This window comes from Microplitis mediator, chromosome 1 (genome assembly GCF_029852145.1).
Source record: "Microplitis mediator isolate UGA2020A chromosome 1, iyMicMedi2.1, whole genome shotgun sequence".
NCBI classification, from domain to species: domain Eukaryota; kingdom Metazoa; phylum Arthropoda; class Insecta; order Hymenoptera; family Braconidae; genus Microplitis; species Microplitis mediator.
The window spans coordinates 25,177,629-25,192,597 of NC_079969.1; the positions used below are offsets into that span (position 1 = coordinate 25,177,629).

The 14,969-nt window shown below is 29.3% G+C and overlaps 1 protein-coding gene across 1 annotated transcript; it reads right to left on the reverse strand.

Annotated features, from left to right (window-relative positions):
* Positions 1-672: 672 nt before the first annotated feature.
* Positions 673-13,741, reverse strand: LOC130666470 (venom allergen 5-like). The gene is made up of 6 exons (XM_057467491.1): positions 13,579-13,741; positions 13,276-13,446; positions 11,563-11,644; positions 9,120-9,258; positions 5,182-5,597; positions 673-1,288 (listed from the first exon to the last, which is right to left on the reverse strand). Exons 1-6 carry the CDS (start codon positions 13,708-13,710, stop codon positions 1,128-1,130), a joined length of 1,101 nt encoding a protein of 366 aa, XP_057323474.1. The 5' UTR covers positions 13,711-13,741; the 3' UTR covers positions 673-1,127.
* Positions 13,742-14,969: the final 1,228 nt, after the last annotated feature.

Here is a 14,969-nt window from a genome sequence, read left to right on the forward strand (position 1 = left end):
GTTGATTAGTTCAAACGACATCGGTGTCAAAAGGTAAAAAAAATAACATTTTATGTTATTTTTTCCGGATAAGTCATAATATAATGTCCTAAATCATACCAACTCTTCGTCTTTATGGTCTCTTTCGATCCGCATATAATTTCATCTAACTCGTTCTTTAGTTTGAATCATATGATCAACAAAAAAATTCAAAAAACACAGTTTTTAATATTTTTCGCGGATATTTTATATATTATTGCTTTGATCGGAGTCAAAACTCATTTAAATCGTCATTTTTATTACTAACATTGATTTCTACCTCAATTTATTTATTTTATTGAAAATAATCAGGACTAAAAATTAAAAAACTGCATGTTCATTAATGATTTTCGATTCTTAATTTTTCAAACTTTAACATAAAACGCAATTTGTTAGAGCTTGAAAGGCTAATAAAAAAATAATTGTATGTAAAAGCTTTTTCGAGCTCGAAAATATATTCACACTGATGTTTTCGAGCTTTTTGAGCTCGAAAACAGCGGGAAGTTTTGGGGCTGGCCGCAGGGCCAACCGTCGCCCAGATTTTTTTATTCATGCACTTACTTGACATAGATTGTTTATTCGTTATTAATAACATTAAATTTATTGTGAAAATAATAAACAAATTCTAAAATTAGGTACAAGTGTTGAGCCAATTATAACCCCCAGATAAAAAAGTGAAGTGTCGAGTTGTTTCTTCACAAGTTCAGTTTACTCTGTTATTTTTTTTTCTATATTTATTTTTTCTTTTCTTTGTGAGAAAAGAGGATACAAAAGTGAGTTGCTAATTGTCATAGCAAACTTTGTATGTTTTGTTGTTATTGTTGTTGTTGGTTTTGTTTCTCTTTTTTCTTCATTATTATTTTTATTTTTTTAAGTTGCCCGGGGGGAATGAATTGAGAGTGTGAAAGAGACAACTGGGTACATACTATTGTCAATTGTGTTATTGTGTTTGAAAATCTTTTGAGTCGATCGAGCATCATGAGGCGACGCAGCTGAAGACGACGCCGTTGATGAGGAAGACGAGAGATGTAGAGTTCAGAGGATGAGGATAAGTGTATGAAGATAATGGTAAAGTTTATAATCACATTCCCCAGTGGATCGTGAAATTTTTATTGCCGTACAGTAAATCCAGTAGACAATAGACCATTCATAAGATATTGGTAAAGTGTAAAGAGAAATAGCTTTGAGGTAGAATGTCGAACAATATAACTAGAACTTCGTGTATTATCGACAATATCCCATTGTTCATCTTCTTCATTTTCTGTTTTACCTATAAAATAAAAAGATATACTGAAATATATGAGAATTTTTCATCAGTATATATATTATTTTATTCAATTATAACTATTGTTATTAAATTATTTCAGTTAACTAAATGGAAGAAATTTATTACTGTCGGAAAAAGTGATTCAAAAGTTAACCGTTAAGGAAATAATTCAAATATGTGAATTTAAATCGAGTGAATAAATTTATTTTAATGAGAACTTTAAGAAAATAATTTGAGAATTGATGTGAGGGAAGATAAATTATATTTTTAGAGTAAGGGCAATTCAAATGAAAACGTTTGAAATTTTTTTTTAAATAGGAAAATTTTACTTTGGTTTGGGAAAAAATTAATTTTTTAATTTTAGATCTAGATTGATCTCTTTAGATCTAGGGATGGTAAAATCGATTCCGATTCTACCCGAGAATCGATTTTGTGGTCAAAAAACTCGAATATTTAGACTCGACTCCCAGTTATCAGAATCGATTCTTAGTAATCGGGTCTATAATTTACTTTTAATGCCGAACTAACGACTCTATTGAATGAAAAATGGCGTGAAGTAATTGTATATTTTATTACGAAAATATTTCAAATTTAGCGCTCTCTGTGCGTTCGCATCGTTTTCTTATCTTACATTTTTTTATTTTTAATCAATCATCTTACAAATATTTTGATGACATATATAGTTTATTTCCTTTTCATTATCGCATGAAGATAGCATCTAAATAATATACAACTCATTTTCGGAATATAGTCTGTAGCTGTACTAGTATGTCATATTTGTCTGTACCAGTCTAGTCATCATTGTTAAGTCGTCATGACATTAATATTGTCAGATTTACTTTTTTAATAAAACGTAAAATTTCTAATATTTTCATAAATTTGCATTTTATTATACTTTTAACCTCATTCTATTTTTGAATATCAAAAAATTTCTAAAATTTTAATTTTCTTGAAAAAAAAAAAAATTTTTTACTCAGAATCGATTAAATTTAAAAGAATCGATTGTTGAAAGTGATTAATCAATTCTGAGAATCGGAATTTATAAAAAAAAAAATTGGAATCGACAATCGATTCTTTATCTCAAGTTTCCATCCCTATTTAGATCTAGGGTGGGTGGCTCACGGTAGGATCCTTAAAATAGTTATTAATTCGTGTGGCTTTTAATCCTCGAGTACAATTCGTTGCTTCCATCCCCAATAAATCTGCTATAATTGCGAAATAATTGAGAAATTTACAAAAAAAAATTTTTTTATTCAAATTTTTGAGTCGTCCTGTTATAGGCTAGTCTCTCTATTGAAAAAAGGGCTTGAGTTATTGACAGTTTCAATATTGAAAATACGAGGGGTAATAACTTTTCAATGCTTCTGTGTCCAGCATGCTTGAGCTTATAAATATCAATATTGTATTATAAGTCCGAGCATCTGTCATTGTATGAATAAAGTGGTTAACAATAGTGATATAATTATAATATTCGTTCTTTTTTTTCTCTTTCGGTCTTGAGTACTTTCTTTGTTGCACTGACACAATCAACAAAGACTGTACACGTTTTGCTTTTAAACAAATGAGAATGAAAAGAAAAAAAAAACATTGCTGGGCTGTTAGATTATAGTGTAATGCATCATGCTCAGGACTTTACTTAATGTTCAGAGCTTCTATCTAAGAAAATAATCTGGAAGAAAATATCTGAAAACCCATCTTGAAATGTGCATTATTAATGAACATTAAGCGAATACAATCTTGAGTATCTAATCAATTATGGTCTGCACAGTGAAAAATGTTGTGTTAAAATCAACATAATCTGTGTTAGAAACGGTCCACACATTATTTGTGTTATTTTTTAACACAGCCCGGATCAAATATAAAACTCGATTCAGGCTCGCTTCACCTTATTTTCTTTTGAAGTCTTTACTTCGAACACGACAGTCATTCACCTTACTTTTGACTTACTGAACCCAGTCGAAAAAAAGTTATTTATTCGCCTTAATTTAGACTTGAGCAAGCAAGTCAGAAACAAACAGTCTTTATTAGTGTCAAATTTTTTTTCACGTTTCACCTTAGCTTTGACTTTATTGCCTTATAATTCAAGCCGAATAAGTCTAAACCAAGTTAATTTTGACTTGATTGAGACTTTTTCCTCTTAAATCGTGACTAAATAAGCCCGTAAAGTCTAAGCCAAGGCGAAAAGTCAAACACGAAAAAAATAATAATTAAAATAATAAAAAAAAAAAAATAATAATAATAATAATAATAATAATAATAATAATAATCATAATAATAATTCACGGAAAAAATGCACTATACAAATTGAGAATGACAAGTAATATAATGATGAAGTGATCAGTAAATACCATCATTCTGAATAGTAATTTTTTAATTTATGATTAAAACGTGAATAATTACAGGATAAGTATGAAAATGTATTGTCTATATAAGAAAAATTACTATTTGAACCTTAAAAATCGTAACTGATACTTAGAAAATAGACGACACGTATTATAAAATTTACTATTTGAATGTTAAAATTCCCCATATTGACAACCGGGTTCCGGGTTGTAATTTCAAATAGTAATTTTTAAAGTTTATTTTTTCCCGTGTTTGAATAAGATTTACATTGAAAACGGAACTGAGTGGAGCTGTTTTCACCGTATCTTTAGTTCATTCCGTATTTTATTGTTTAAACAGGCGTCTTTTAAGACTTCGAATCAAATTGCAAAGGATTCAAACACTTTTACAGCTAAAACAGGTCTGATATATCGACTCGGGAATTGTTTTGGAGTTATAAATAGTGACAAAAATTAATATTTAACATTCAACTATTTTCTTTATAGTAAACAATGTTTTTATTAGAGTAAAGATTTTTAAAAAATCACGTAATATTTCATACCAGTAGTAAATAGTAAATCAATTAACCCTTTCACCGATAATGGCAATATACGTGCCATGTTTTCATTCTCACATTTTCGAACGGCAAAGGTAAATTCTGTGGTTAAGTTATCTTTGTAACAGAGAACGAGCCCATAATAAAGCTACCACGTTTTTTTTATTATAAAATAACTAGATAAAAATAAATTGTGTGGCTTGAAAAATAATAAAAAATACGTGATTCACAAAGCGGAGTTTTATTTTAGTATAAATATGTTCATTATCTCTACCAGTAAAGGGTTAATTTCTTTTAAAAATACAAAGACACACTTTTATTGAGCAAAAAAAAATTTTTAATATAAAGTAATCAATTGCTTTGATTATTTTATATTTTTAGCTGTAATAAATATTGACGAAAAAAAAAACATATATATATAATAATAATAATAATAATAATAATAATAATAATAATAATAATAAAAATAATAATAATAATAATAATAATAATAATAATTCATAAAAATGTAAGTAAATGTAAATATGAAGTATATAAGAATTAAAAAAAAAAAACTTCAAGTGGTTATCGACGTAGTAGAAAATGACGAGTCGTTTTAATTGCGAGCGTCGAATTACGTGGTAAAGTTTCACTCTGTTTACCCACGTCGGATCGTACTAAAGTTTTAACTACTGCATATACACGTACGTACGTCTCAAGAGTTTTTGACTCGACGAATTTTTTTTTTTCCCTCCAACTTGACGTTTTTTTTTTTAATTATTATCATTATTATTACTTTTTATTCAAATGTACTATATTATTATTCTGACCCTTGAATGTTAATTTTTGTTCCATGCACTTTAATTCCCATCTCATTAGAAATGACATCTAAATAAATATTTCCATTGACATTTAAACAGCTCATACTTAACATAAATATTTGTTATCAAATAAGTATGATATATATATATGTATAGTGTTATTAGTAATTTTGTCTGGAGTGAAGCTGATTAACAGAAACCATTGTATAATAACTCACAGCACAAATACTCGTAGCGAGGACTGTTAGTAAAACCCTCGGGACAGTACCCAGGCATTCCATCCTCATAGAGATTCCGGGGTGTTGTGCGATCGATAGCTCCGTAATTGCAGACAAGTACCTCAAGCCGGTGACCTCGTATATTGCTCAAGTCACCAATAACGCTACTGATGTTCGTGTTTTCTCGAGGAAACTTCAGTGTCCCTGGTTGTGGATTCGCTGATGCCGATACTGAGGACGAGGATGCTGAGGCCGCGGACAAGGACAAGGACGAGCTTGTTGGAGTCGTCGTACTCGTCGGTCCCGTTTCCCACAACTCTACGCTATATGTCGCTCGACCACAACCCACGAGGGTTATGTTCCCTGCTGCTATCCCGATGTACGGACCCCGACTGTCTTCAGCAAAGTCTACCAGTCTGAAAATTAACACTCTTTAGAGCTTTTAAATTAACTCGTTAAAAAAATAATATCGCTGAGGTTAAGTTATTAAAAAAATATTAAACTTTACTGTGTATTAAATGGATTTTTACTGAAATAGGGCGCAAAGAAATAAAAAAATTATTATCAAAGTTGTAAAAATATTTTTTTAATTTATTATAAATTTCCCGAGTAAATTGATATTTTGTCAGTATATGTGGGTCATTTCAAATTTTTAATTTTACTTTTACTATTAAAATTCATGACTGAAATTTTTTATGTATTTTCTCTATAATCGATAAAATTAATATAATTATTGAAAAAGGCTATTTGGCAGCTGAAATAGAAGTAGACTACTCATTATTTATTTGTTTGGTGACACGACCGATGATCCGAGGACAATTTGATCCGCGACAATTGATCCTTGCGACGATTGATCCGTCGATAAAATGCGTGTAACATGAAAAATTACGCCCTTTTTTCACTAATTTGTGTGTGAGTATATTTTTTTATGGTACACGCACACAAAATTAGTGAAAAAAGGGCGTAATTTTTCATGTTACACGCATTTTATCCACGGATCAATTGTCGCGGATCAATTGTCCTCGGATCATTTGTTACGTAATCATATGGCTCATCTTCGAACTTGATCAAGATATTTCTCGCCAAACAATTAGTATACCGATACTGAATGGGGCGGAGGCAGCCGATCGGTTCTTGTGTGGCTCAGGAAATCAACAAAATTAAGCAGCACCGAGCACGGTTGCTACTCGGTTGGGTGACCGCTTAGCCATGTACTGAGCTTGATCGGAGGTCTCTGTGCGCTAGGCGCGGACTGAAGATCCAGTGATCGGTAAAATGGGAATTTCATCGATCACTGGAACTTCCCCCGCTCCGAAAAATGACAGCTGTACTGGCAAAAGGTTTTCTCTGTGGTTTCCCCTTGCCGCTATACTCCCACGGCAAAAAGGTGGGGTATAAAGCATCACGTAATGATGCAGTACAGAAGCACAAGTCGGTCCACAGCCGCATGAAAAAGAGGAGGGAATAGAAAAGGTAACAATTGCGATTAAAGGCAAAAAGTGTAAAAGGCACACGGAGAAAAAAATATAGTAAATTTTACTGAAAAATATGAGAATAATTACTAAATTTGGATAGTAATCTGGGAACGCTTATGATTTATATGAAAAATTCATAAACAGATAAGCATATCGATACTGCCATTCTAATACGTCGTATCCCATAAAATTTGACATTTTCACTTTTTTTTGAAAAATGGAATCATTGTAACAAAGTGCAGCTTATGTAAAAATTTTAGAGGTCAAATTGTTTAGTTAGTTAGCGCAGACTTTCGCGCCATTCTAAAATGTCGTATCCCACATTCGTATAGGTTCAGTCAAGCTTAACATTTTCAATTTTAAGTTAATTTTAAGCAAGCAATTAACGACATTAATAAGAAGGTAATTATGCAAAAATTTTTACTCTTCTCACGGCATACAATTTAAAATTATTTATTCACTACAAATGCCTGTATTTTATGAAAAACATGAAAATAAATTTATAGGTTATACCAATATAAACATATTACAAATAATTTTGTTTTGCCGACCGTGAAATGTTTTTATCGTCTCCTGTAAAATTTCTAAAATGTGGGATAAGGCATATTAGAATGGCAGTATCGATATTTTACAAGTCGTTTAGTAATTTCTCATATACTGGTTATGGAAAATCTCCTATATTGCATATTAATTTTTAGTTATATTTAGTAAATTTTACTATTCCTGTTTAGTAAATTTTATTATCCCGTTTAGTAAATTTTACTATCTTACTTAGTAAATTTTACAATATTAGAATGGAAATAAATAAAATTAAATTTTTAATAGCTTTTACTTTTTATTATTATTGCTATCATTTGGATTATTATTGTTATTTATGTCATTTGTATTGGTGTTGGTGTCGATTTTTGTTTCTTAAAAATTCACTTGTTTTAACCGAGATTCGAACCCTGATCTCCCGCACGCGAGTCCTTTCTGATATCTGACGGCCCGATGTCTCCGTTGAACAAAGGTCCAGAACTTGTAATACATATATGTATATGCTATCCCCACCAATTTTTAATTTTATCTATACATAGTAGAATTTACTATACAGATAGTAAAAAAATATAATCGCGTTAGCAAAAAATACATTGCGTATAGTTATTTTTAATATCTTCTTATGTAATTATTGCCAACGAGTAAATTTTACTAAATGATTTGTAATATTTAAAATACAGAATGTATTTTTTCATATCTGTTAGTAATTTTTACTGTACTTTTTTCTCCGTGTATTGTTATTTTTAACAAAATATAAATTTAATTCATTTTATGAAGCTTTACAATTATTATCAAAACGTGTTGATTTAATCAGGTCTAAATTAAAATAAATTTCAATAATCATCAAAAGCTACGAAACAATAACGTCCATATCAAAAATAAAATTTATAAATTTTCAATAAAAGTTATGCAATAAACATCTCTTTGTAAAAAAATATCATTAAATAGAGTTTAAATAAAATATTGTTGAACTTTATCAGAGATTAATTAATATCGAATACTGTTTGAACAATTATTTTATGCAGCATTCAATTTATTAAAAAGTTTCAAATATTTAAAAGATTATTTTTTCAGTTTTAAATCGTTAAATTAATGAAATGAACGGTACTAATTAATTTAATACATTAAACTTTTGAAGAGAACTTATTATAAATATCAAAAGTCCTTTGAATAAATATCTTTTTAAGTAAACGATTAAAATATATACAAAAGTCACTTAAATTATTTAACTATTAGCAGTTACCGTTTGAATGACTTAAAAAAAGTTGGCTCGGAAAACTGAAATAAGATCGAGTGTAAAAGTTTTATCATCTTCAAGCGACGCTTCATTAAATATTAAGCTACTTTTTTTTTTTCAAAGCTTTACAATTTTTATTTTTTTATTATTTTTTATCTATCAACATTTAATTTGCATGATTGCTCGATTTACTTATTTTTAAAAATAAAATATACGATAAGTCATTTTAAATTTTTAATATCACGTTATGATGTTTAATAGAAGATTATATATTTCAATGAGTAATAAATAAATAAGTAGTTATTTACGTATGTTTTCAGTTTATATTTTTCTATGACTATATTTACATTATATAGTTAACCACACAAATAATAACGAGCTCATGTTTAGCATTGCAGTTATATGTACAAACGAAAATAGTAACTTTACCCAAGCTTCAAAGAAACTACAAGCAAAATAACCTCGATGTAATCATGTGGAATCCTTTGGGTGCACTGGTCTCAGTTGGAATAAGAGACAAGATGAGACAGAAGAACTTTTTTTTTTCTTTCATTTGTATTAAAAGATAAAAAAAAAATTACAATGCATATATATATATATATATATATATATATATATATATATATATATATATATATATACATTTATATAAAAGAGTAATGAGAACATTCGATAAAGTTAACGTTTACCCAACTTCAGCAGCATCGAAATTCTCAACATCGTCTGACCAAGATTGGAGATGAAATGGAATGCGATGAAGTCCAGTTGTACCAGTTTCAAGTGATTCAATGTTCAAAACGTTTATATTTTGCCATACTTTGAATCGCACTGTAAACAAATATTCAATAAATTATTAATTGCATTACTAATTCTTTGTTTATAATTATCTTGAAATATAAAGTTTCTTTAAATTTATGAGTACGGGTACACTGTAAAAAAACTGTGGTACTTTGCAGTGTTATCCAACCGGTGCATACGCGAAGTGAAATAACTTCGATCGGGGAAGAAGTGTCCGGGATTAAAAAAATTAAATATGGGGCATTTCACGCCAAATCGACCACTTCGAAACCCGACCCCCTTCGATTTGGCTGAAAATTTATTCTCATTTTCTACCCCGTCAAAAACGTGCCTCAGAATTTTTTCAAATTTTTTAATCTAACCAAAAAAAAGTTGCGAATTTGAAAAAAAAGCTTTTTCTTTTCAAGAAGCTATAATTTTAAGAAAAAAAAAGGTTACAGAGAATTTTTGTTTTCCGAGTATGCTGGTGTTTATTTTTTTATATTTAAAAAATATGTAATAAGGAAAAAAAACATAAAAATAAATAAAAAGAAGAAAAAATATTGGATGGAGAATAAAACAATGTTTGGAGTTCCTTTTATCGACATTAAATATATTTAATATGCTTGTTTGGTAAATATACACGGAATAACTAATTAGGCGGGTCACCATGAAAAATCATGTTAAGACAACATACATTTTCATGTTGTATTAACATGAAAAATTAATTTAATTCAAAATTAGAATTTTGTTATGTTGACGAAAACAAATTTGGCATATAAAAATGGTATTTAGCTAAATAAAAATTTATTTTAATAAAAAAACCTCGGATGATTTTTAACTTTCCGCTAAGAAAATTAAAAATTTTCAAAAATTCGGGAAGTTATTGGTTTCGGTCCGATTTGCAAAAACCGAATTTCTATCAGATTTTGACATTTTGAGGTTCTAGGAAGCTATCCTGACTAATTTCACGATGATGTCCGAGTGTATGTATGTGTGTACGTACGTACGTATGTATGTATGTAAATATTCATAACTCTTGAACGGATGAACCGATTTCAATCTTTGAGGTGTCATTCGACGCGGCTTGTTGATATCTTGAAGCTGTAAAAATTTGAGCTTAATCGGTAGGGTGCGTTCGGAGATATTTCAAAAATAAAATTTTTTCAAAAATGTTTTATTTGGATAACTTTTAATTTGCTCGATGGATTGATTTCAAAATCTATTCAGCTCTAAAACTTTATAAGCCGTGTCGAATGCCACCAAAATAATCAAAATCGGTTCATTCGTTCAAGAAAAACCGTTGACGAAAGAATTCAAAAAAAATTTTTTTTTTTGGTTTTTTTGAAATTTCTAAAAAACGACTGAAGAAATCAATTTCAAAATTTGATCAGCTTTAGAACTTGATAAAACACGTCGATTTCTACCTCATCCGTCTTAATCGGTCAATTCGTTTACGAGATATCGTAGAATAAAAAAATAGTAAAAAACGTTTTTTTTCGGATATCTACAAAAAAATTGAGTCATTCGATTTAAAAATCTAATCAGCTCTAGAACTTAATAAAACGCGTCGATTGCCACCTCAACCACCAAAATCGGTTAATTCGTTCGCGATATATCGTGGGAGAAACAAATGCTAAAAACTGGTTTTTTTGAAAACAATGGCATACAAAAGTATTTTCGATCTCAGGGAGCTCGAAAACAGCGGGGGGTTTTGGGACTGGCCCGCAGGGTCAACCGATAGATCGATTTTTTTTATTAAAATCCACATTCAGCCCGGAATCATTCCACTACAAAAAACTCCAGATTTACTTCGTACGCGGAGTATTTTATTTCTTTACTTCGGTATTCCGAGTGACCGGAGTAAAAATTCACTCCGAGCTCACTCCCGATTTTTTACAGTATAGCAACATGACAGGTATGTTCCTAGAACATGATTTTTTCGTGGTAGCCGACCTAGACTGGTTCATGTTGCACCATCTAGTTATTATCCGGGTGACTAAAACAGAAGTTTAAAAAATTTTCAAATTACAAAGAATTATATATGCACAATATTTTTCTAACAAGCTGATAAAACTCATGCTAATGTCTGATTGAAATGTACAGTGGGAAAACGATGATACAATCGATATTCGATATTCTCTGGTATCACCGAGTAGAAAATGGCAATTTCCATTGAAAACAAATTTACTCCGTCGCATAGAATGGTAGCATGACTAGTACTATAGAACTATACTATAGAGCATAGAAAAGTAGATGAAGACAAAACTACATCGACTCATATATATCGACATAAAAGAATAGAATTGGGATTTAAAAATAAAATTGAACGAGAATATGGGATATGATACTCACTTACATCCCTGCACTTGTCTTTACTCAGTATACACTGGAGTACCCATCTCTTGGCTAGACGTGCAAGTTCGACATCCCAAGTCTAACAAATTTTTTATTCAAACATTAAATTATAATGATTAAAGAAAATATTGTATTGTTCTATCGTTAAATATTTAAAGTCAATATTCCAATAATCAGATGATTTTAATTATCATGTATGCTTAAATTGTTTATTTTATTCAGATATCGTTGTTAAATATATTTAAATGAGAATGGAATGTCATTATTAAAATGATAATTAATCTGTCATAAATGCTCCAATAAATTCACTAAATTATCTTTCATAAATATATTCAACATTTATTATGATAGTATAGAAATTTATAATTTAATATTAAATTAATTGATTTTTTTAAGCTCTGACTAAAGAATTTCATGAAGTTTCAGTCAAGTTATTGCTTAAATTAGCTTAAATAGTTAATTTCACAGATCGCACTGTGTCTAGTCAATTATTAAATTGATGGATACGTCTGTCACTGGTTAATTTACCTCAATTATAACAGTAGACGCTTAAATTACTCGGTTTCATGTTACAAGTATGCTGACATTTATCAACTAAATATGGAAAAAATTGAAACGTTAAAAATGCGTATTTTATTTACCCTAAATAAAAAAGTTTTAGACAAAATAGGGTAGTTATAAAAAACTAAAAAAAAAAAATGTAGATTTCATATTTTTAATATTATTTCAATACTATCGTAATTTGCATATAAATTTAAGTCACATATTTGATTTTTAGTAAATTAAAAAAAAAAAACGCCAAAAATAAAATATTTTGTGAAATTGGTTTCAAAAAATTTTAAAATAGTTCTAAGAGCAATAAACTAAAATTTTAAAACGATTTAAAATGAATTTTTTTTAATTTCAAGGTATCCCATTTTACCCCATGGTTTCTGCATTTCACTTTTTTCTATTTTGAATGCTTTAAATTTTATCTTTTGCTTTTTTGAAAACAAAATAAGAAATTTTTGATCGCAATTAAAAAAATTTTTTTTATTCATTTAGGGTAAAATGGGGAACCCAAAGAAAATTAAAAAATTTCTGTTTTCAAGTTTTTTTACAGTATAGTTTGCAAGCATGTAAATTAGAAAATCAATTTGGGCCGTTCGTAAAATACGTCACACAAAATTTTACCTTTTTAAACCCCCCCCCCCTCTTTGTCACATTTTCTGCGATCCCCCTGTCAATATTGCGTCACAAATGATAGACCCCCCCCCACTATGACGGAAGTATATGCATAGAAATATATATATATTTACAAATATTAAACAAATGACTTTCTATCGTAACAAAAAAATAAAATTTTCAAAAATTGAGAGAAAAATTTGCAAAATTGTTTGATGAGCTGCGAATATCACGTTTCCTGAGACTCCCCGACCCCCCTTGTCGCATCTTGTCAAAGTAAGCGACATCCCCTTCTCCCCCATAAGCGCGAACGCATTTTTAGAACGGTTCCTTTTCAATGCTACTTGACGCAAAGTAAAATCTTAAAAAAAAAAATTTCAAGTATCTCGTTTTACTAAAAACCCTCTTCTAATTCAATGAAAAAAAAATTTTTTTTTTATACAGTCAATTTGGTTGTCTAGATAAATGTCAGTCAATAATAAAATAACTCGAAAAAGTAAATAAAATATAAAATAATAAAATTAATTTATTTGCAATCAACCGCACTAGTTCCATCATATTTTTAGCCGGTGGTTGTGGTCCAGGATTACCCCGTATCTCTTGCCCACTTGCTATTATATTGCGATGAAAATTATGTTGATCTACTATCGATATTATTTCTTCGTGACCGAGATCACCATCGACAATATTTTTACAGTTGAATCCTACATCATCGGACTGCAAACAAAAAAAAAATATAAATAATAATAATTAATTAAAATGTAAGAATATTTTTATGGAGGTTAAGAAAAGTAAATAAAGAAATAGTTAAGTTAAATAATAGTTATAATTATTCAAAAACATATTTACGGGATAACGACACATGGTGTGATGCTTACAGAGACGACAATAATTTTCCACTTGGTTGTCGGATTTAGTTAAAGCGAGATAACTCGCATTAGCTAGTAACAGTAAATAGTACAGTCTTGTCAAGTCGCTCATGTCATGTGTTTAACGTCCAGAAGTTGTCGGAAATTTGCTGCAAATAAAGTTAGTCGGGATAATAAAAGTGTAAGAGAGATAAAAAGATACGTGACAAAAAATAACATTGTTAAATAATAATTTTTTATTATTATATTATTATTTTATAAACAGTTTACTCAACTCTTATACATAAATTAATTGAATAAAAACTTACAATTAAAAATTATAATTAAAAAAATTTATAATATGTTAATTAACAATTAAAACTTTCAAATGAATTTAATTTCTTCGATACTAATTAATTTAATAATTTTATTTAAAAATTTAATAACAAAACTAATTATAAATAATTTTTAATTATAATAAATAATTAGTTGATTGATATTTTTTGTTAATGGAATACTTAATTATTGGGCTGAAAATGAAATTATTAATTTTGTTATTTTAACATCAACGCAAGTATAAAGTTATTCAAAGCGTATTGTTAGCTGTTGAATAATTTAAATAAAATATTATTTTAATAATAATTTTGAAAAGTAGTTGATGTATACCTACAGAGTTATTTATTTTTTAAAAACTACATGGGAAGACATTTTGTAAGTCGTGAACGTTCTCTGGTGCATAATATATAGAGTTTGAAACTCGAGCAAACTCAGTTACACGAGAATGTCGATCTGGGTCATATCTAACCCATTCTCGGGATTCTATATCCTACCGTTCCTATCCCATCCTCTCCTATCATCTCCTCTCTTATGCTGTCGTACAGCCGGATCCAACATCAGAAACTGCTTGATGCCTGTCTCTATCATTTCAATATTTGGAATAGTTCAGACTTGTCTCTATCTTGTCAAACTATATATTTAGTTTCCTCTAAATCATCAATATCGGATAGACAGGATGAAATGGGCACTTAGATCAACTCGTCGGAGTATCCGAGGCAAAATAAAGCACAGAAAAAAATCATTGGAAGGTTCCTATTTCATATGTGATTGTGAGAAAACCCATTTCTTCAAAGCCAAAATTTCGTATACAATTTCTAGAACAATATAAGGGAACGTGGGGCAACTAGGCCTCATTCAAAAATTTGAATAAGAAGTTTTTTTTTCTGTTTCTCTTCTAATTACCATACATTCGATCAAGTAGGAATTGACTTGGTTTAGACTTATTCGACTTGAATTATAAAGCGAAAAAGTCAAAACTAAGGTAGAATGCGAAAAACACCCATACGGAGAAAAAATGACAGTAATTTTTCCTATGTTGGCATACATTGTAAAAAG